Below are 21,126 nucleotides of genomic sequence, written 5' to 3' on the forward strand. Positions count from 1 at the left end.
CCCAGCTACCACACCCCCCACCCCAGAGCTGTATGTGCCACCTGCGAGTCAGCGTCCCAGGCCCACATAGGGCCCCTTGTGTTTCTGCCTGGAGGGCAAGATGTCCTGGATCAGCAGGCTCATTAGGGGCAGAGAGAGAGGGAGGCCAGCCTGGGACAAAGCTGCTGAAAGACTGGTACACTGACCCTCAACACGCCCCAACACAACCACCCAAACACACCCGCAAAACTGCCCTTGCTCATTAGCAGATGAAAACATTTAGGACTCCAGTTCAGACATGGGAATCCTATTCATCAAGATTGTCCAATCGTAGTTAAAAATGACTTCATGTTGAATTCATGCAGGGTTGTTTAGAACAGTGTTTCTCAACTGGTGGGTCGTGTGCTTCGGCTCCGTAAAAAAAACGAACATTTATTTTTATTAAGTTACCAAACTTCCGATGGTGCGCTGTTATTTTGAAAGGTGCTCAAGTTGATATAGCCGTCTGGAGTTATACAAAGTTACATGCCACCCACCAGCCAATCAGAAACAGCAGTGTGTGTGTGTGTGTATGATCTCACCTGCCGTCCACGGTGCTGTTGGTCTGGTGTCCGTGAGGCAGGGTGATCTGGATGTCCAGGCTGGGCCTCAGGGTGTTGTCCCGGGCCTCCAGCCCCACCGGACCTCCTCCGTCTGGCACCGCGTTACGGAAGATCCTGCGGGGAGCGGGTTCTGGAGCCGGGGGGGGAGGGGGGGCCCGCGACTTCATCCTCCTGCTGGGGGGGGGGCACACAGACACAGGGGTGAGGACCAGGGGAGGACCAGGTGTGGGGGACAGGGGGAGGACCGGGTGAAGACCAGGTGTGGACCAACATAGAGGACCAACCCTCAGGATCAACCAGGTTAATGGAAGGACAGGAGACGTCCAGCCTACTTGGGTTGGAACAATCACCAGTTGAGGTTTTACTGGGACAGTGATATGGTGATCAGCTGGTACCACTGAGACAGTGATATGGTGATCAGCTGGTACCACTGGGACAGTGACGTGGTGATCAGCTGGTATCACTGGGACAGTGATGTGGTGATCAGCTGGTACCACTGGGACAGTGATATGGTGATCAGCTGGTACCACTGAGACAGTGATATGGTGATCAGCTGGTACCACTGGGACAGTGATATGGTGATCAGCTGGTACCACTGGGACAGGGATGTGGTGATCAGCTGGTACCACTGGGACAGGGATGTGGTGATCAGGTGGTACCACTGGGACAGTGATATGGTGATCAGCTGGTATCACTGGGACAGTGATATGGTGATCAGCTGGTACCACTGGGACAGGGATGTGGTGATCAGGTGGTACCACTGGGACAGTGATGTGGTGATCAGCTGGTACCACTGGGACAGTGATATGGTGATCAGCTGGTACCACTGGGACAGTGATGTGGTGATCAGCTGGTACCACTGGGACAGGGATGTGGTGATCAGGTGGTACCACTGGGACAGGGATGTGGTGATCAGCTGGTACCACTGGGACAGTGATATGGTGATCAGCTGGTACCACTGGGACAGTGATGTGGTGATCAGCTGGTACCACTGGGACAGGGATGTGGTGATCAGCTGGTACCACTGGGACAGGGATGTGGTGATCAGCTGGTAACACCATAGCACTGGGGATGCCAGGTATACATGCCCCACTGGCCTAACATGCACATGATATTAAAATAACTAGGTATTGAGATGTTCAGACATGTACACGCCAGTATAATGACTAGGTACAGTTTAGTGACACTCTCCCATTTGAATAGTGTTATGGAAGTTGTCTGCTATGTAGCAAGCCAACCGTAAAATGTTTCAAAGAACAGCATGAAAAGTTGAGAACCTCAGATGCAGTTTGCATATCAATGACTTCCTGTCTCTAAATGGTCACATAACAAGGCTTGTAAGAATCCAAAGGCTGTTTATCGGTTGTCATGGTGTCCTGTGTGCTATTATGGTCCTTATCGTGACATGTTTGTGGTTATTAGCACACATAAAAAGGTTGGTCCCCGAGTTCATCTAACATCTGCATGTTAGTGAACATCTCATCTCTCAACAGCATGTTCTCTAAACGTTGTTATTATCAGTGAGCTATGCACTTTGTAAAGCTCTCTCTTGGAAGTCGCTTTGGATAAAAGCGTCTGCTAAATGAATAAATGTAAAATGTAAATGCCTCATACTTTCACAGTTCTGAGGAAAATATTGTTTTACAATACGACCCATGGAATGGTTCCTGTGGTGCTACTAGTACTGCACACAGGTTTGATAAAATATCTGTTCTAAATATTTACCCAACTTCAAAATCATACAGCTCTAATCATGCTTATTCATAGAACAGGTGGAACTTACTTTTTACTACTTTTTGCCCTGTAGGCTATTTGACACTGGAACCGGTTACATTTTTGTCCACCACAACACAGATAACCTTTAGCCATGCAAGCAACTAATAGCTTCTCTACGGAAATTATGTGAGCACAGGTCCAAGCAAATAGCATTAAATAACAATGTCACTCACGTCAAATCAGTCTTTGTGCAGTTGTTGATGATAAATTGTTAAATTATTCCGTGAATCAAACTGTTTTGACTCTCTGAAACAAGAGTATGTGCCAGCATAAGAGATCCCCTCTAAACTTGTTAATGGGGAAGAATGCATGAGAACATACCGAGAGTTTGGACTCTACCCTGTGTTTGAGTTAATAATTTATTACTAAGTATGGTTCCACTGTGAAACACGAAACATAGTGTCAAGTCATAAAATATATTTTGAATCACCACCCACCCACTACAAAGTGACGTAAATTTCGCACACACCTTTCTCCTGTAGCTAGCTAGCAGGGTTACAACAGCATACATTCTGGGTCCTTCTCCTGTAGCTAGCTAGCAGGGTTACAACAGCATACATTCTAGTTATACTCTGACAAAGCTAGGACATAACAGTAACATTAAAGTGACTGTGCTTTTACAGACTTCCAAAAAACATTTAGTGGGGGTCCAGATTGGGAAAATCTGAAGCGTGGTATTTATATGAGATGTCTACATGTGTGCAAAGATTGTGAAAGACAAAATGTTAGAATAAGCAGGGTTTGTCTCCCTTATTTGAAGGTTGTCAGTTGTTGTGGCCGGTACTTTCAGCATGTGACCACAGCCACCCCAAGATGGCACCATTGCCACTCTACCATCTCTCCTCCTCTTCACAGCCATCATGTATGATTAGCCTACTTGTATTTACACTGCTCAAATATCCCATGCACTGAACACACACACACACAGAGTCATCATAGACATTTCCCACTCAGCTTCACACGATCACCACTCTCCACTGCAGTCATAAGCCTGATTAGCCTCAAGGACAACCTGTGTATCACAAACACAAGTAGTTGATATCTACAAACGTCAGTCAGTGAGATGCTGCAGGTCGCTCAAAGTGGTCTGTATTAGTAATATGCTAGTACTTTCACGCTACTAGCCCCTCCAGCCAGCAAGGCATGAGGCAGCAAGGCAGGGCCAGGCTGGAGGAGGGGTTATACAAGGCCAGGTGGCTACTGTTCCAACATGCACCAACCTCATGGTGGTTTTAGCCTCATTAAGAGATTAGCCTTCTTGTTTGTGTGCGTGTGCGTGTGCGTGTGTGTGTGTGATAAAAAGAGAGAGGAATGCAATTGAGACTGTCTCCTATCCAGACAATTTAAGTGATCAACGCCTTTATACAGCCAACAAAGCCTCCGATACTACATGTTGCAGCCTTCGTATTGGAACTCAAATGCACATCAGTAACTAACTGTAGCGGACTCTGTAGCTAACTCTAGCTTACAATATAGCTAACTGTAGCTGACTTAGGCTAGAAGCTAACTAATTATAGCCCTCTCTTGCTGAATTTGTAGGTAAATGTAGCTGACTCTGTAGCTAACTTTAGCTGACTAGCTAACTGGAGCTAACTCTAGCTGACTTGGGCAAGTAACTAGCTAACTGGAGCTAACTATAGCCGACTTGGGCTAGTAGCTAGCTAACTCAGTAGCTGACCATACTTGACTCTGTGGCTAACCCTTGCTGACTCTTAAAAGGTTGTTGCCATGGAAGATGAGAATGTTCTGATGAGTCACCAGCTAAACCTGCCTGTGTTTGTTGAGTGGACGGGGCCCATAGTAACAAAGATGTTGCCTGTCTCTCACTGGCCTCATGGACATGCAGGTGTGGGTCTGTTCAGGGCAGGTGAATAGTGGTCACATGACCATAACAGGAGAGGGGTTGACAAACACCAGCTGCTGTCTGTTCTTTGTTAAACAGCGACTCAACAATAGGGCACTATTCTGCATGGACAGTTGCTATGCAACTTTGCATGTTTTAAGCCAGAATTTGAATTCCTGTTGATCAAATAATGAAACTAGCCTACCTGACCCATTTACATTATACTACAGTCTCGTTCCAAACACTAATAATATAAAAGATTTCTAGAGATCTGACCAGGAATAATAGTATTAACCAGGATCCAGGAATAATACCTTCAGACCAGAAAGAAACTGCTTTGTGCAACTAGGATTACATGTGTTCATTCATTGAATGGCTCATGCTTTGTGATGAGGAATAGGGACACTGTACCGCTAATATACAGCTAATCAAAACCTTTGCTACACATACTGCAGAAGGGAGTTTATCTTGATAATGTGTTCGTGTCAGCCATGTTGTTAGCAGAAGGTTAAAACCACCAAAGGCTACGTACTGAAAAAGACCACAACATGGAGGATGAAAATCTTTCCCAATTTGGATGTCGTCCCAGAACTGGGCACACACACACACACACACACACACACACACACAAAGCTGACCAGTGACACTTTAGACCAGAACAATACAACCTTTATTAGGCCACACAAATCCCTCAAGTAGACATTATATAAATCCATCTAAATAAGACTTTAGTGTTTAGGACCTTCTCACTTGAGTTCATAAAAAACAATTCACTACCAGCCATAACCTTGGAAGAGTCTGAATGAGGACAAACACATGCACACTGCAATGTTCAGCCGTTAGTCACCAGCTTTCAGATGTGTCTGGAACCTCACACACACAGTCCAGGTCTGAGGCCTCACACACAGTCCAGGTCTGAGGGGCTCCTGGCCTCACACAGTCTAGGTCTGAAGGGGTCCTGGCCTCACACAGTCTAGGTCTGAAGGGGTCCTGGCCTCACACAGTCCAGGTCTGAGGGGCTCCTGGCCTCACACACAGTCCAGGTCTGAAGGGCCCCAGGCCTCACACACAGTCCAGGTCTGAAGGGGTCCTGGCCTCACACAGTCTAGGTCTGAAGGGGTCCTGGCCTCACACAGTCTAGGTCTGAAGGGGTCCTGGCCTCACACAGTCCAGGTCTGGGGGGGTCCTGGCCTCACACACAGTCCAGGTCTGAAGGGGTCCTGGCCTCACACAGTCCAGGTCTGAAGGGGTCCTGGCCTCACACAGTCTAGGTCTGAAGGTGTCCTGGCCTCACACAGTCCAGGTCTGAAGGGGTCCTGGCCTCACACACAGTCCAGGTCTGAAGGGCCCCAGGCCTCACACACAGTCCAGGTCTGAAGGGGTCCTGGCCTCACACAGTCTAGGTCTGAAGGGGTCCTGGCCTCACACACAGTCCAAGGCTGAAGGACTCCTGGCCTCACACACAGTCCAGGTCTGAGGGCTCCTGGCCTCACACAGTCTAGGTCTGAAGGGGTCCTGGCCTCACACAGTCCAGGTCTGAAGGGGTCCTGGCCTCACACACAGTCCAGGTCTGAAGGGCCCCAGGCCTCACACACAGTCCAGGTCTGAAGGGGTCCTGGCCTCACACAGTCTAGGTCTGAAGGGGTCCTGGCCTCACACAGTCTAGGTCTGAAGGGGTCCTGGCCTCACACAGTCTAGGTCTGAAGGGGTCCTGGCCTCACACAGTCCAGGTCTGAAGGGGTCCTGGCCTCACACACAGTCCAGGTCTGAAGGGGTCCTGGCCTCACACAGTCTAGGTCTGAAGGGGTCCTGGCCTCACACAGTCCAGGTCTGAGGGCTTCTGGCCTCACACAGTCTAGGTCTGAAGGGGTCCTGGCCTCACACAGTCTAGGTCTGAAGGGGTCCTGGCCTCACACAGTCCAGGTCTGAAGGGGTCCTGGCCTCACACACAGTCCAGGTCTGAAGGGGTCCTGGCCTCACACAGTCTAGGTCTGAAGGGGTCCTGGCCTCACACAGTCTAGGTCTGAAGGGGTCCTGGCCTCACACAGTCTAGGTCTGAAGGGGTCCTGGCCTCACACAGTCCAGGTCTGAAGGGGTCCTGGCCTCACACACAGTCCAGGTCTGAAGGGCCCCAGGCCTCACACACAGTCCAGGTCTGAAGGGGTCCTGGCCTCACACAGTCTAGGTCTGAAGGGGTCCTGGCCTCACACAGTCTAGGTCTGAAGGGGTCCTGGCCTCACACAGTCCAGGGCTGAAGGACTCCTGGCCTCACACACAGTCCAGGTCTGAGGGGCTCCTGGCCTCACACACAGTCCAGTCCAACTCTACAATGTGTGGTAAAGCCCCATGTGACACATCCTAGCAACCGCATGCCTCCTGGAAGGCATTGCCATAACAACCATACAACCCCGCCCTCCCTTCCCAAACGCGTGCGCGTAAGAAGCAGCTGTGAGTTTATGATCAAAGTCCTGAATGACCCAGACGTATGACATTCAAGCCCTGTGGGCATTTGTTTGCAGTTGCTAGGCATGCCACTTCCTAATCCAGCATATGTCCAGCCGGCTCTCTGGTTACCTCTTTGGCTGCTCCCAGCAGCATACTGAGCCACACCCTGTTCTGCTGAGGGCAAACTGCTCCTCTGAAGAACGGAGGGGTTGAAGAAGGGAAGATACAAACAGACACACAAAAACATAACAAGGAGAGAGGCTGGAGGGAGGTAGGTACAGTGAGAGGGATGGAGGGAGAGATGGAGAGAGGAGGGGAGGGAGGGATAGAGATAGGAGGGGAGGGATGGAGGGAGGAATGGAGAAAGGAGGGGAGGGAGGGATGGATGGAGGCCAATAGGGAGGGAGGGGAGGGAAAGAGAGAGAGGGGAGGGACAGAAAATAACAATTAGTTATTGCCAGATTCCCTCGCTCAGCCTCATTAGCAGAGGGGAACTGGCAGAGCAGCCACAGAGAAGCACCTGATGCTCTCCAGCTTGCCCCCCCTGGTCTCTCAGCAGATGCAGCACAGCCGCCCTGCTCCACTGAGAAACAATACCTCAGAGGTTGTTTACCTAATGAGGGCATCATTATAGTAAGCCTGTATTACCAGGCCTGTACATAGAACAGGACCAATTGTACAGTATTAGAAGGGTCTTTAGCCCTAACATACTGTACAATATTACCAAGGTCTATGAAGACTATACTGCACAATATTACCAAGGTATATAGGCAAAATATACTGCACAATATTATCAGGTCTATAGGCAGAACATAGTGTACAATATTATCAGGTATAGGCCTTTATGCAGAACATGCAAACGTGATGCTATGCAACAGGGCAACTGTCTTTTGCAAGTCAGAATACGATCCTCATAATTATACAGCAACAGCTATTTTATAGATTTAAGTGTGGGAACACTATAAACACATGATCTACTCCAGCTTTAAGGTCACACCCAGTATGTTCTGGTGAGGGTACATTAGACAGGCTGGCCTTTACCCACATACCAGCCGGCAGAGTCCCTGTCTGACAGCAGCCCCCCAAAATAGCTCTGGCAACAGAACTATAGAGACAGGGCGCACACCTCTACCAGTGAACATCTCTGACAGAACACAGACTAACTGTCAGAAGTCTGTTCATACTAGCCACAATACTAATCACACACGACTACATTGCTGGTAAACGTTATTCGGGTGACAGAAGTTAGGATGACTTTGGGGTAGATGAGTAAACCCACAGCTCCCTCTGAGAGGCGAGTGTTGTTAGGACCCCTTGTGCTAAGAATGACAGCAGCTTCAGGGATTGGTGGATATCCCGTTCCTTCTCTATTCTAACATTACAGACTGGAACCTTAGGGTGAACATGTCCCTATGCTTTAGGTGAAGCCAGCACTAAACAGTTTCCAGCAGTGGTTCCTGTTGCTAGCGTATCTATATTTACAGTCGCCGGCAACCATGCAGGCGAGTAACACGCAGTTATTCCCGGCCACACACCACTGCCAGCAAGACATAGCTAGCTCTCATATTTCAAAAGGATTTAAATATCTACATATACATAATTTCAGGGCACATTTTTAAAGATTATTTCCTGCCCAGATGTTGGGATTCTGCTATAATTGTATGGCACACAAATAGCCTTCAAGCCAGCAGAGACAGAATGACGACTGCTCAGCCAGCTGGAATCCAGACCACACTGATCTTCCTGTAGGCCAGCCTTTCAGGGGAAGATGTTGTGTGGCTGTGTGGGTCAGGGTGTGCTGGGTCAAGGTGGGGAGCTATGTCGGGTCAGGGTGTGTTGGGTTATGGTGTGGAGCTTTGGGTCAGGGTGTGTTGGGTTATGGTGTGGAGCTTTGGGTCAGGGTGTGTTGGGTTAAGGTGGGGAGCTATGTTGGGTCAGGGTGTGGCTCTGTGTTGGGTTATGATGTGTTGGGTCAGGCTTTGTTGGGTTATGATGTGTTGGGTCAGGGTGTGTTGGGTTATGATGTGTTGGGTCAGGCTGTGTTGGGTTATGATGTGTTGGGTCAGGGTGTGGCTCTGTGTTGGGTTATGATGTGCTGGGTCAGGCTGTGTTGGGTTATGATGTGTTGGGTCAGGGTGTGGCTCTGTGTTGGGTTATGATGTGTTGGGTCAGGGTGTGGCTCTGTGTTGGGTTATGATGTGTTGGGTCAGGCTGTGTTGGGTTATGATGTGTTGGGTCAGGGTGTGTTGGGTTATGATGTGTTGGGTCAGGCTGTGTTGGGTTATGATGTGTTGGGTCAGGGTGTGGCTCTGTGTTGGGTTATGATGTGCTGGGTCAGGCTGTGTTGGGTTATGATGTGTTGGGTCAGGGTGTGTTGGGTTATGATGTGTTGGGTCAGACTGTGTTGGGTTATGGTGTGTTGGGTCAGGGTGTGTTGGGTTATGATGTGTTGGGTCAGGGTGTGGGACTGAAGACACCTCAGACCACTAGAAGGGCTGGAGGGAGAAGATAACCTTCCGTAGCAGATAGACAAACTATTTTAAGAAACATCTCTGATGCAAAAGCAACAAGTCAAGACAACAAATACAGTTTCAAAATATACAGTTTCTAAATGCACGGTTATATAAATACACAAAAAAAACAACAGGAGAAAAGGCACAGATCATATAGTACAGTGTTTGTCTAACAACACGGTCTACTGCACTTAAATTCAATATGTTCAGCTGCTGCTCTTTGGTATATTTAACTATTTCAAAACATTTGAAGCAACAAACAAGATTTTAGGGAAGGAGGTTGACGTTAGTGGAGGTTTCATGTCAATCAATTCAGAGATCCCTGTACTTACTGGGCTGTGTGTTGGGAGTACACACACACACACACACACACACATGCGCACACACACAGACACACACACACACACACACACACAGACAGATTGTGTGTGTACAGCAGATGTGTGGAGACCTTGGGTAGGTCAGAGTCCTTTTCACATAGACCTCCATTTCACACAAACAAGCAAAAACAAACTTTCTGTCTTAGGAAAGCTGGTCCAAGCACAGCCCTATATTAACCCCCGCAGAACTGGCTGATTGTCTGTTGTCTTGGTTTATATGACTCAACATTTTACAAAACATTGTAATCCCTTTTAGGGTTCAGTCACATACTGCAGGAGGCACAAGGCCACAAATATCCTTGATGTCCTCAAGTACAGAGAGCAGACCCACCCATATGATGATATAAAACCATTGTTTGGACAGGCGAAGGTCTCCCAAGTCACACATTCATTTTTCTTGACAACGCCCGGTATCTGCAGACCTCCACAGAGACTGTGTTGACATGCAGTCAATATGTGTAAATGACTGACCAGTTGTTTAATAAAAACACCTAGCTGTTGAATGAGAGTATAGGCTTTGTTTGGTGACAGGAACACGTCCACGACGAAGGCTTTGGGAAACCTAACCCTCCTGTATGACAGAGAGAGACAGCTCTTTGAGGGGAAAGGCTTTGAGGTCAGCTGAGCTGGCTGGTCTCCTAGTCATTAATTACAGAGTGACGGAGAGGCAACAAGGCCTCATTTTGTGAACCCCTCCATCACTCGGAAACCACACACGGCCTGAGTGGCCCCCTCCTGCTCCCTCACTGACCACACACGGCCTGAGTGGCCCCCTCCTGCTCCCTCACTGCCAGCTGAGATCTCCAGAGCTGGTTACCCAGATACACAGGTGAGAATGTCAGTCCTTTCACAAGCTCTGTGATCGCTTCCCCTGGAGAGTTGCAGTCCTCTCTCTCTGTGATTGCTTCCCCTGGAGAGTTGCAGTCCTCTCTCTCTGTGATTGCTTCCCCTGGAGAGTTGCAGTCCTCTCTCTCTGTGATGGCTTCCCCTGGAGAGTTGCAGTCCTCTCTCTCTGTGAAGTGGTTTGACTCACCGAAGACACGAAGACTAACCAGAATGGAAGACGACACTGTGATTTATAAACACAAGAATGGCACTAACTTGGAGTTTAGCTCTGTGGTTAAAGCATTTGACTGCATATCCAGAGCTCAGAGGTTCAAATCCCCCTGGATGTTGTTTTGGATAGAAGCGTATGCTAAATGAATTCATGAAATTATTATTTGAACTGAACATAATGTGATCTTGTGGCCCATTGCCAGAATCTGTAACTGTATAGTTTAGCAATCGCTATGTTATTATTGAAGTGTTGTATAAATCATGTTTGTCCACCGTGCCTATTGGCTGAGATGTGGCTACTTAGCCATGTGGCTACTTAGCCATGTGGTTAATAAATACAGTTCCTCCATGACTCTGAACATCACAACACTGTAGAACTGAGCACCCCTGATCCCTGATCTTCTGCTGTACTTTCTAAATGCAAAACTTGCACGTCGCTTTGAATAAAAGTATCCACTAGATAAATACAATTTAAATTTAAATGTAATGCGTTTTGCCTTTTATGGTAAGAAAGTACATCATAATATATGTTATATGAAATTAATTTCCTGTCAGTCTTCCTCAAAGGAGACACACGACAGTCCTGTAACAGCAGAAACCATATTCAACCTATACACCAACTGTACGTCGCTTTGAATAAACGTGGACAAATTACATTTCACACGTAACCTTCTCTTTATCCTGTTCCATAGGGTTAACCTGGCTAGCCCCTTGATAGACGGACTGTTGCTTACCTGCGTCCTGTCATACCGTTGTGGTTGAATACGTTTCTACTTGCTGGAGGACTGAATTACTTTGTTGAGTCCAAACCTTTAAGGTTGGATGAAGACACACAGGACTGACACACCCGAGTGTAGTGGGTTTGTGGGATTACAACAACACTATTGGGAGGTTAGATGGTAAATCTGACAATTAACTATTAAACTGAATACAAATCTATTTCCAACCGAGAGCACTTTAACACTAAAAACATGGTTGACAGTTGACAGACTGAGAGAGCAGACTAATTCTACCAACTTCTGAAGCAACAACAAAGACTGAGTTTCAGAGACGGTATATTTTGTTAGTCATACAGCAGAAATGCCTTGCAGAGTATAGCCTTGCTGCTGGTAACAGATAAGAAAACGCTCCATTCAAATGTTGTTCATCCAGCAGTAAAATAGATTAGCCTACTGCTTTCCACTTTCCCATCTACAAGGCATGGCCACCAGCAAACATCCCAAACTGAATTTAGAACAGCTCATGTAAACAGGTGTTGCGTGTTTTCAGCGATATTTGGAGGAGATGGGATATTCTTATTTCACATGTTTGACTGAACTGAGTTTCGAGTTTAGTTTTACCGAAGTAATAAGAAGCGGACGTGTATGAAATCAAAGGAGAACTCGTCAATTATACTAGCCTACTTACCCTATTGGTGGTTTTGTTGCCGCGTTCACTTCTCTGTAGTCCATCATTTTTTGATTGAGGCGCTGATTAAACTGGTTTCCTTCTGGCGTAGGCCTACTGGTTTATATAGCGAATCAACTGGTCTCCCAACTTTAAATGTTATTCACACGATTTTCACTGTGCCCTGTCACCAAGGACACCAGCATTGCACAGACAACTAACCTCATTGATATCCACATCACCTAGGAGGAGAGCAAAGACAATAATAAAAACAAAGATTAGTCCGACAGTATTACATTTAATAAAAAAGTAGCTCCACGTTAATAGGTTAGAGTGTAATAATATGATTTGTTGAAAGTTGTATATTTATTATTTTGACACTTGTGTCACGCACTACTCTCACGACGTTACTAGGCTACTTAAACGCAAAACAAAAATGCAAACTACGAAAAAATCAGCGTGGACACAACTACAAAATAATCAATCACGGATCATTTAATACAAATGCAACTTACCATTATATCAAAGACAAATTGTCTATATTTTCATTTTCTATAATTTCTTTCAAGGAGATTTCAAAATAATCCGTGTCGGTCGTTCCAATTCCACTAGCAAACTGCCCGCCTTCGTCAGCACTCTCATGTCAATCACGCTCGCCGGGAATCCTTCCCCGGTTCAGCCGTCCTGCACCAGCTGGAGAGCGCTACAACCAGCTCTCAGTAGCCTTCTCTACCAGCGCTGCACAGGGCTGACACAAGCACACATTCCGTGTAAACTTCATTATAAATTTACGTAGGTATGAAAAAGTGGATTGTAATAAATATCCTATGATTACTAATATAACGTTTTCTGTGTAGGTTAGTTCATGTGGGTTCCGTATTTCCATAGAGTGCAAAATGTAATTTCAGCCTTTTCCTGATGCAAGGTAAAATCTGATGGTGTAAATAATAGTCTACATTGTGTACAATTAGGACCACTCCATATTCAAATATTTCAATTTAAATACCTGGTCCCAGAATACTTTACTCTAAATATTCATAGAAGCCCCGCCCCTATAGGCAATGGTGACCATGTTCAAACATTCAGTTTGCAGCTGTGAAGTACTCTCCCACCACCAGAGGGCAGTGTTGGACTGTTATGTTTTTTGAAACCTCAGCCGATGGTCAACTTCACAAGAAACTATCATTTGCAGCAGTAGTTTTACAGATTTAGCAGGTGACAAATGATCCGGAACAATTTGTCACTTCAGAAGTATAGCTGTGAGCGCCCTGGAGCTCACCGGACTAGGGTACGCACCAGGCTAAAGCTCACTGCGGTGGTCTCTGTTCGAGTCCGGCCCTGACCCTGTACTGCTCGTCATCCCCTCTCTCTCATTTCCTGTCCTCTCCACACTGTCTCTGTCTGAAATAAACCATACAGGCAAAAATGCCCCAAAAAGTGCAGTTCTGATATTCTTGTCGTACTGAAGATTCTTGTCGTGCCTGATATGTACACTGAAGTCTCTAAATAGAGATATATCTACAGACATGTTCACTGACTAAAAACAGTCTCCTTCTATAACAACATTATTCATCTATCTTCTGTTTGTTCTGAGTTTGGTTTGAGTCAAATATTCATTCTGATCAGATCAGGAGTTTGTACGTAGCTTTGGAGAAAATGTGTCTGCTAACAAAATACTTATTACTACACTTAACATTTGAGAGTCTGTAACTTTATTGAAAGTATTTTTACATTGTGTTTTTCTTCTTTTTTTACTACAAATTTATTTGATGTAGCCGATACAGGAAATGTCACTAGCAGTGAGGCATGCCACTCAAAAGGGAACTGCCCCCACTTCACAGAGGACAGAAGACTGCAGACAACAGAGTTAACATCACCAGAATAACATCAGGCTTTGGATCCAAATAAACCCACAGAACATCATGTCTGGTGAGTACAACTGATACAGATCTGTAACCATCGGTGACTGTAACCAGGGTGATAGAGAGCTTCATGTGCAATGCATTATCAACTGTCACCAGGGGTGACAGTATCCAGGGTCATATAAAGCGTCATGTACAATGCATTAGCAACTGTCACCAGGGGTGATTGTATCAAGGGGAACATAGAGCTTATACACAATAATATATATATATATACATATTATAACTGTAACCAGGCAATGTTCATAAGCTCTCAGATTAAATTAAAAAACTATTGGTACGACAGTATTAGAGTATTTGTTTTAAGTGATTCCATCAATGTATGAAATGCAATATTTCAAAAATGTTCACTGTAACTGTCCAGTAATATTATTCTAACCCTGCAGAATAATTTGTCAGAGATGCATGTAGCGAGGCTGTGTTAACTGCCTCTACAACGGTGCATCGTTTGTTCATGATCCATCTGTAGATGTGTCGGTGTCAATCCACAACCATGACTGGCTCTCTAAATCTTCTTTTCACTAGAGGGTCATGTAGCAGAGTCCTTTATAAAAAAAAAACACATAGAGCACAGGCGGGCGGGGGGGATTTGAACCTGCCCTGGTCTCTTGATCTGCAGTCAACTGCTTTAACCACTGAGCTACACCATCTCCCCTGTCTCTGAGAGGCGGTGCGAGAGAAGCACATGGTTGCTGTGTAAGCAGATAACAATGACTGTGGGTGCGATGTCTTCACAGGCGACTACTCAGACTACTACGAGGAAGAGGACCTCCATGCACCATGCAACAACTCCAGCGTGCAGGCGTTCGGCCGCGTGTTCCTGCCTGTCCTCTACAGCCTGGTGTTCCTGCCTGTCCTCTACAGCCTGGTGTTCCTGCCTGTCCTCTACAGCCTGGTGTTCCTGCCTGTCCTCTACAGCCTGGTGTTCCTGCCTGTCCTCTACAGCCTGGTGTTCCTGCCTGTCCTCTACAGCCTGGTGTTCCTGCCTGTCCTCTACAGCCTGGTGTTCCTGCCTGTCCTCTACAGCCTGGTGTTCCTGCCTGTCCTCTACAGCCTGGTGTTCCTGCCTGTCCTCTACAGCCTGGTGTTCCTGCCTGTCCTCTACAGCCTGGTGTTCCTGCCTGTCCTCTACAGCCTGGTGTTCCTGCCTGTCCTCTACAGCCTGGTGTTCCTGCCTGTCCTCTACAGCCTGGTGTTCCTGCCTGTCCTCTACAGCCTGGTGTTCCTGCCTGTCCTCTACAGCCTGGTGTTCCTGCCTGTCCTCTACAGCCTGGTGTTCCTGCCTGTCCTCTACAGCCTGGTGTTCCTGCCTGTCCTCTACAGCCTGGTGTTCCTGCCTGTCCTCTACAGCCTGGTGTTCCTGCCTGTCCTCTACAGCCTGGTGTTCCTGCCTGTCCTCTACAGCCTGGTGTTCCTGCCTGTCCTCTACAGCCTGGTGTTCCTGCCTGTCCTCTACAGCCTGGTGTTCCTGCCTGTCCTCTACAGCCTGGTGTTCCTGCCTGTCCTCTACAGCCTGGTGTTCCTGCCTGTCCTCTACAGCCTGGTGTTCCTGCCTGTCCTCTACAGCCTGGTGTTCCTGCCTGTCCTCTACAGCCTGGTGTTCCTGCCTGTCCTCTACAGCCTGGTGTTCCTGCCTGTCCTCTACAGCCTGGTGTTCCTGCCTGTCCTCTACAGCCTGGTGTTCCTCCTGGGCGCCGTGGGCAACAGCGTGGTGGTGTGTGTGCTGCTAAACCCCAACCAGATCAACTTGACGGACATCTGCCTGTTCAACCTGGCCCTGGCCGACCTGCTCTTCATCCTGTCCTTGCCGTTTATGGCCCATTACGCCGCCGCCTCCGATTGGTCCTTTGGGGACTTCCTGTGTCGCTTGGTCACGGGATTCCACAACATTGGTTTCTACGGCAGCATCTTCTTCATGGTGGCCATGAGTGTTGACCGCTATGTGGTCATTCTTCACACCCACTCCGTGGCCAGGCTCCGGTCTGTCCGGGTGGGGGCCGTCCTCTCTGTGTTGGTGTGGTTGGCCAGCCTGTGCGCCTCTCTCCCCACCCTCACCTTCACGCGGGTGGAGGAAGGGCGGTGTGGACAGGAGTTTCCCCCGGAGACCACGTGGCGCCAGTTTAGCTACCTGGAGATGAACATCCTGGGACTCCTCCTCCCTCTCCTGATCATGGGGGTCTGCTATTCTAGAATTATCCCCATCTTGGCCAACATCAAAACCGTCAAGAAGCACAAAGCCATCAAACTCATCTTCATCATAATTGTTGCGTTCTTCTGTTTCTGGACCCCGTACAACACGGTGATCTTCCTGCACTATCTGCAAACCATAGCGGTTGTTTCGGCTGACTGTGACGTTTCCAATAGCGTCGACCTGGCTTTGCAGTGGACAGAGACCATCGCTTTCTCTCACTGCTGTTTGAATCCCATCATCTACGCTTTTGCAGGACAGAAGTTCAGGAGTCGTGTTCAGAGGCAGTTGAGGGCTTGGTTGCCGGGGGTTTTCCCGCCGTCTGCAACGAGCGAGCTGTCAGACCGAAGAAGCTCAGTGTTGTCCAAGTCGTCTGACATGACGACCATCGTGGCTTGAGCTGGAAAGAAAACGAAAATAAATAGATAATAATAATCGTTTGCTTTTAAATACTGTGGAAACAAAACGTTTCCACAGTAAAACTGTGAAAAAAACTGTGAATAGTTTTAAGTGATATTTTCAGTATTCGGGCCTACTATTCAACAGTTTGCGGGGGTCGGGTTATTAATTAGCTTATTGTCATTTGTGTTTGTTGTTCTTACTCAGTGTTTGGTCTTCTGTAGTGTGAAACTTGCTTTTTAACGGGTCAACCACAATGTTTCAGGATGTAGAAAAATAGCCTACAAAAAGAACTGTGAGTGTGTTCAACACTCTCACTGAGGCAGCTGAAATGAATACAAGGTCACAAGACATAATCATACACGAGTGCTGTGTATTTACACTTTTGTTTGTGCTATGGTCTTTTTCAGATGTCAAATGGTAATAAATATGATTATTTTTATGAATAAATATGTTAACTGATGGTGAGGACACGAGAGGAGCGATGCTGCGCAGCTTCTTAAGAAGCACACACGTGTAATACATCCTCCACTGTCACAGTTCATGTGCTGGCACGTCAGGTTACTTTCACTGTTTCATAAGTGCTTTACTCACCATCAACCGGGCCCAATGTGATCGACAAGGAAACCTCTAACATTTCATTTATCAAAGTTTATCAGCCTAAAGTTTCATGGGTGTTGACCAACATATTTCGCAATCGGTTGTCTAATACTCCCAGTACAGATTAGACTTTTTCTAAACAACTGTGTACAAATGTACTGGTTTGGGTCTGGTGTTGTGCGCCCCCTAGTGGAGAGACAATCATTCACGTTGTAAGCCACTACATATTCGAGAATGTGTGTGTGTACCCGCAGTGCATTCTGTGATAGCTGACATATTTTACATTCATGTTTACCAGTTCAATGAATGAGGATATATTCAATAAGTAGACGCTTTGATCCAAATCTCTAGATCAGCAGTCAGATCATCTAACCACTTAGCTGGGTTCCTTGATTACATTTTTGTCTTTACATTCATGTTCAAATGTGAACAGGGAAGTTATGACTCATAACTTGAATTATGTTTATGACACATGATTATAAACACCTTTGTGTGTTGGAGTTCCTGCTCAAACGTCTAGAAGGAAATAATCAGTTTGGTGCATCAATGGACCCATCCTTAAGTCTGACGTCACTGGCAATGCCCATTGGAAACATTTAGTCTAATTACGTTCAAGTATCACTGAGATGGACCACAACGCCTGAAACATCATTGCTCTGTATCAAAAAACATTTAGGCAATATTCTGATGCTCAAAGTTTCCAGTTCCCCACTGATTCCCTTCTGCTGCAAGCGCGTGCAGGCCATTACAGGAAACCACATTCACACCTCACACTCTGCAAGAGCACACTTTACCAGAATACACAAGAAGCCAGCAATATGTGTACACAGGTGAAGAAGTATTTAGTTTAGCCGTTCTCTTCAGATACATCACTTCTACTGTGCGCAGAGAAACAACTGAATAAGGTGTAAGTCACTTATCTTCACTTCTTTTAGTGTGGTGTGTGTGGTATGTGTTTGCTACTGTGTGCGGTATGTGTTTGTTACTGTGTGTGGTATGTGTTTGTGACTGTGTGTGTGTGGTATGTGTTTGTGACTGTGTGTGTGTGTGCTATGTGTTTGCTACTGTGTGTGGTATGTGTTTGTTACTGTGTGTGTGGTATTTATTTGTGACTGTGTGTGTGTGTGGTTTGTGTTCTTGACTGTGTGTGTGTGTGTGTGTGTATGTGTGTGGTTGTGAACCGCAGACACAGGGTCCTGCAGGTGTAACTTCAGGAGTTAGGGCTAGGGTTAGAGTATGTGGTGAAGATGACAGTACAGGGATGGGTACAGCGGAGGAACATGTTAAGAGTTTGGTCACAAACACAACCCACAGGTCCTGGGTACACATTTGAGCAGATCAATCTACTGAAGTTATTTATATCTACACTGAAAACGCTATTCAGGAGCTGAAAAGCACTTTAAAGCAATAAAAAAAACAAACGTCTCCTAAACTGAATATAATGCATTCTTGTCAGTAGTATGTGGAAGCATACGGTAGATGTATTGTGTCAGTATGAACTGTTTAAGGCTGGTATTTAGGCAGTGAGCTACTACAGTAAACATGAAATCACTGACTAGTAAAACACCATTTCTATATCAAAACACTTTTTGGGACTGAACACACTTAGACTATCACATTACAACAGTAAGAGTTCCTGGGAAACCTTTCACTTAGTCGGGAAACAGATAACAATGCAAATGAACTGAAAACGTTATTCAGGAGCTGAAAACATTTTTATGCCAAAAGAATCTAAAACAGAATCTAAAGCCCAAATCTGATCAGTAGTGTTTGGACACAGGATAGGATACAATATGCGTGCATTGAGTCAGTGTGACCTGTTGAAACAATCAAAGTTGCTGCAATCTCTTTTACCCAGTTAGGACATAGCAAGGTATAAAATAACTTATCTACCCCTCCTAGGATGCTGAGGGGTAAGCAGAGTATTGCCAGATGCTAAGCAATCCTTTTAATGTGATTTAAGGGGATTTTCAAACCATTTCCTGGAAGACGTCTGAACAGTTAGCCTATTGTTTAGGGAGTTTTGAATGTCACTTTTTGTCTCGGTTTTAGTCATCATAAGACATCCAGTACACTTCATAAGGGCATAGAATTGTGAGATGTGATCGATCCAGGTTGGGATTTAGCTGGCCTTCAAGGGAGATTCATGAGAATATCTATCATGCACAAAAAGACGCATGGCTTCAGAACTGGGTCACAGTATTCATGTTATGAAACAGAAATTAATGTCTCAGCTTTAACTTTAATGATGTCTTTCACCACAACCTTGACATGGTTTAACTGTTTAAATGCTATCTTTCTCCTAACCAGCAAAATGTTTACCACCGAGTCCTCCCTGGTCACCCAGAACAACGAGGACTATGACTACTACTCCTCCACCATGCCCTGTGACACCAATCCCGGCCTGGTGCAGGGTTCCTACCAGATGATCGTCCTCTATCTGGTATTCTGTCTGGGACTGACGGGGAACGTCGCCGTTCTCTGGGTTCTCATCCGCTATATCAAACTCAAGTCCATGACGGACGTGTGTCTGCTTAACCTGGCTCTGTCGGACCTGGTTGTCGTCCTCACGCTGCCGCTCTGGGCCTCCCTGCAGCAGCAGTATTCTGGGGACGGGCTCTGCAAGGTGATGTCCGGTGCGTACCAGCTGGGCCTCTACAGCGGCACCTTGTTTGTAACTCTGATGAGCGTGGATCGCTACCTGGCAATCGTCCACGCTGTGGCGGCCATGAGAGCGAGGACCCTGCGCTACGGGACCGCGGCGAGCGTCATCATCTGGGCTCTGTCTGTTGCTGCCGCGCTGCCGCAGGTCGTTTTCGCACAATTAACCGAAGACGAGGACGGCACCTTCAGTTGTCAGACGCACTACCCAGAAGACGCGGCGACGTCGTGGAAAATGTACCGCAACTTTGCCGAAAACGCTGTGAGCCTGTTCGTTTGCCTGCCTGTTATGGTGTACTGCTACGTTTGCATTCTGGTCGTGTTACAGAGGTCACGTAACTCCAAAAAGGACAGGGCTATGAAGCTCATCCTCGGGATAGTTTGTATGTTTGTAATCTGCTGGGTACCGTACAACGTGGCGGTGTTTTTCCTCACACTGCAGATGTTTAACATAGTGAACAGCTGTGAAATGTCTGCGCGGGTGAATGCGGTTTTACAGGTGACAGAGATTATTGCTCTGACCCACTGCTGTGTCAATCCAGTCATCTATGCGTTTGTCGGAGAAAAATTTAGAAATCGCCTCCGTCTCGTGTTATCGAAAAATCTGTTCTGTAAGCACGTGGTACGAAACACCCGCACTCAGAGCCGAGGTTCAGAAAATGAGACTTCCAACACGCCTGTATGATAGAGCTGTTCAGATAAAGTTTTGGACTGTATTTTAGGGAAGGAGGGAAAATGTGCTGATGTTATGTTAGCCTACATAACTTTCTGTGGAGGAAAATTGTGGGTCAGCAATCATCTTCTTCTTCAAAGGTTCTTCAGATTGTTTGCTTGAGTAACCAATGTAGGCAAACTACACAGCTCAAAGTGAACACAAGGTGTAGCCTAATACAATCACAAACACATGCAGACATTTGCATCAACACATTTTCAAACTCAAATAGGTACAACAGATGCGATGCGGTTTTTTGATCTTTTACCAATCATGAACCTAAACTGACATTTACATAAACGCTTTTTCCATCGCAAATAAATAAAGGCCAAGGCTACTCAAACACGTAGGCCTACCCGAGTTTGTAACTGTCAAGGATATCCTGCATTGCTTCCTCTCTGAAATTGTACACGTAGGCCTATACTGTTCTTGGGAAAAACACATCGTTCCTAATGCTGACATCCAAAATACTGCTAGAACTTCTGATCCTTAATTTTCGACCGTAGGCCTACTTTATGTGCCCTGTTTGGACGGCGCTTTCGATAAAAGCGTCTGCCAGAGAAACCCTTCACCAGGGGCGATTCTAGGATCAGATCTTTAGGGGTGCTCAGCCCCCAATGAGAATGTAACATGAATGCAGTGCCTTGCAAAAGTGCTAAACCAC

General features: G+C 46.6%; 3 protein-coding genes across 3 annotated transcripts in view; 2 read left to right on the plus strand and 1 right to left on the minus strand.

Moving 5' to 3' along the window:
* cobl (cordon-bleu WH2 repeat protein) overlaps positions 1-12,657 on the minus strand; it is a 35,019-nt gene extending 22,362 nt beyond the window's left edge. The window contains 3 exon segments of the mRNA XM_047043420.1: positions 561-755; positions 12,002-12,222; positions 12,496-12,657. Of these exon segments, the coding sequence (XP_046899376.1) occupies positions 561-755; positions 12,002-12,048 (242 nt within the window). The 5' untranslated portion in view covers positions 12,049-12,222; positions 12,496-12,657.
* A 3,058-nt stretch (positions 12,658-15,715) lies between these two features.
* Positions 15,716-16,489, plus strand: ccr2 (chemokine (C-C motif) receptor 2). The gene has a single exon (XM_047031904.1). It carries the CDS (start codon positions 15,716-15,718, stop codon positions 16,487-16,489), a length of 774 nt encoding a protein of 257 aa, XP_046887860.1.
* Positions 16,490-17,843: 1,354 nt separating this feature from the next.
* si:cabz01093077.1 (C-C chemokine receptor type 1) lies at positions 17,844-21,073 on the plus strand. Its single transcript, XM_047036388.1, has 2 exons — positions 17,844-17,996; positions 19,400-21,073. The coding sequence occupies exon 2, from the start codon at positions 19,404-19,406 to the stop codon at positions 20,433-20,435; it is 1,032 nt and encodes a 343-aa protein (XP_046892344.1). The 5' UTR covers positions 17,844-17,996; positions 19,400-19,403; the 3' UTR covers positions 20,436-21,073.
* The last annotated feature ends 53 nt before the right edge of the window (positions 21,074-21,126 follow it).

This window comes from Hypomesus transpacificus, chromosome 2, assembly GCF_021917145.1.
Source record: "Hypomesus transpacificus isolate Combined female chromosome 2, fHypTra1, whole genome shotgun sequence".
In the NCBI taxonomy this organism is placed as follows: domain Eukaryota; kingdom Metazoa; phylum Chordata; class Actinopteri; order Osmeriformes; family Osmeridae; genus Hypomesus; species Hypomesus transpacificus.

Bases quoted from the DNA above. Each gene is read 5' to 3' on its own strand.
- ccr2 (XM_047031904.1), top strand. From the start codon at position 15,716: ATGGCCCATTACGCCGCCGCCTCCGATTGGTCCTTTGGGGACTTCCTG.
- si:cabz01093077.1 (XM_047036388.1), top strand. From the start codon at position 19,404: ATGTTTACCACCGAGTCCTCCCTGGTCACCCAGAACAACGAGGACTAT.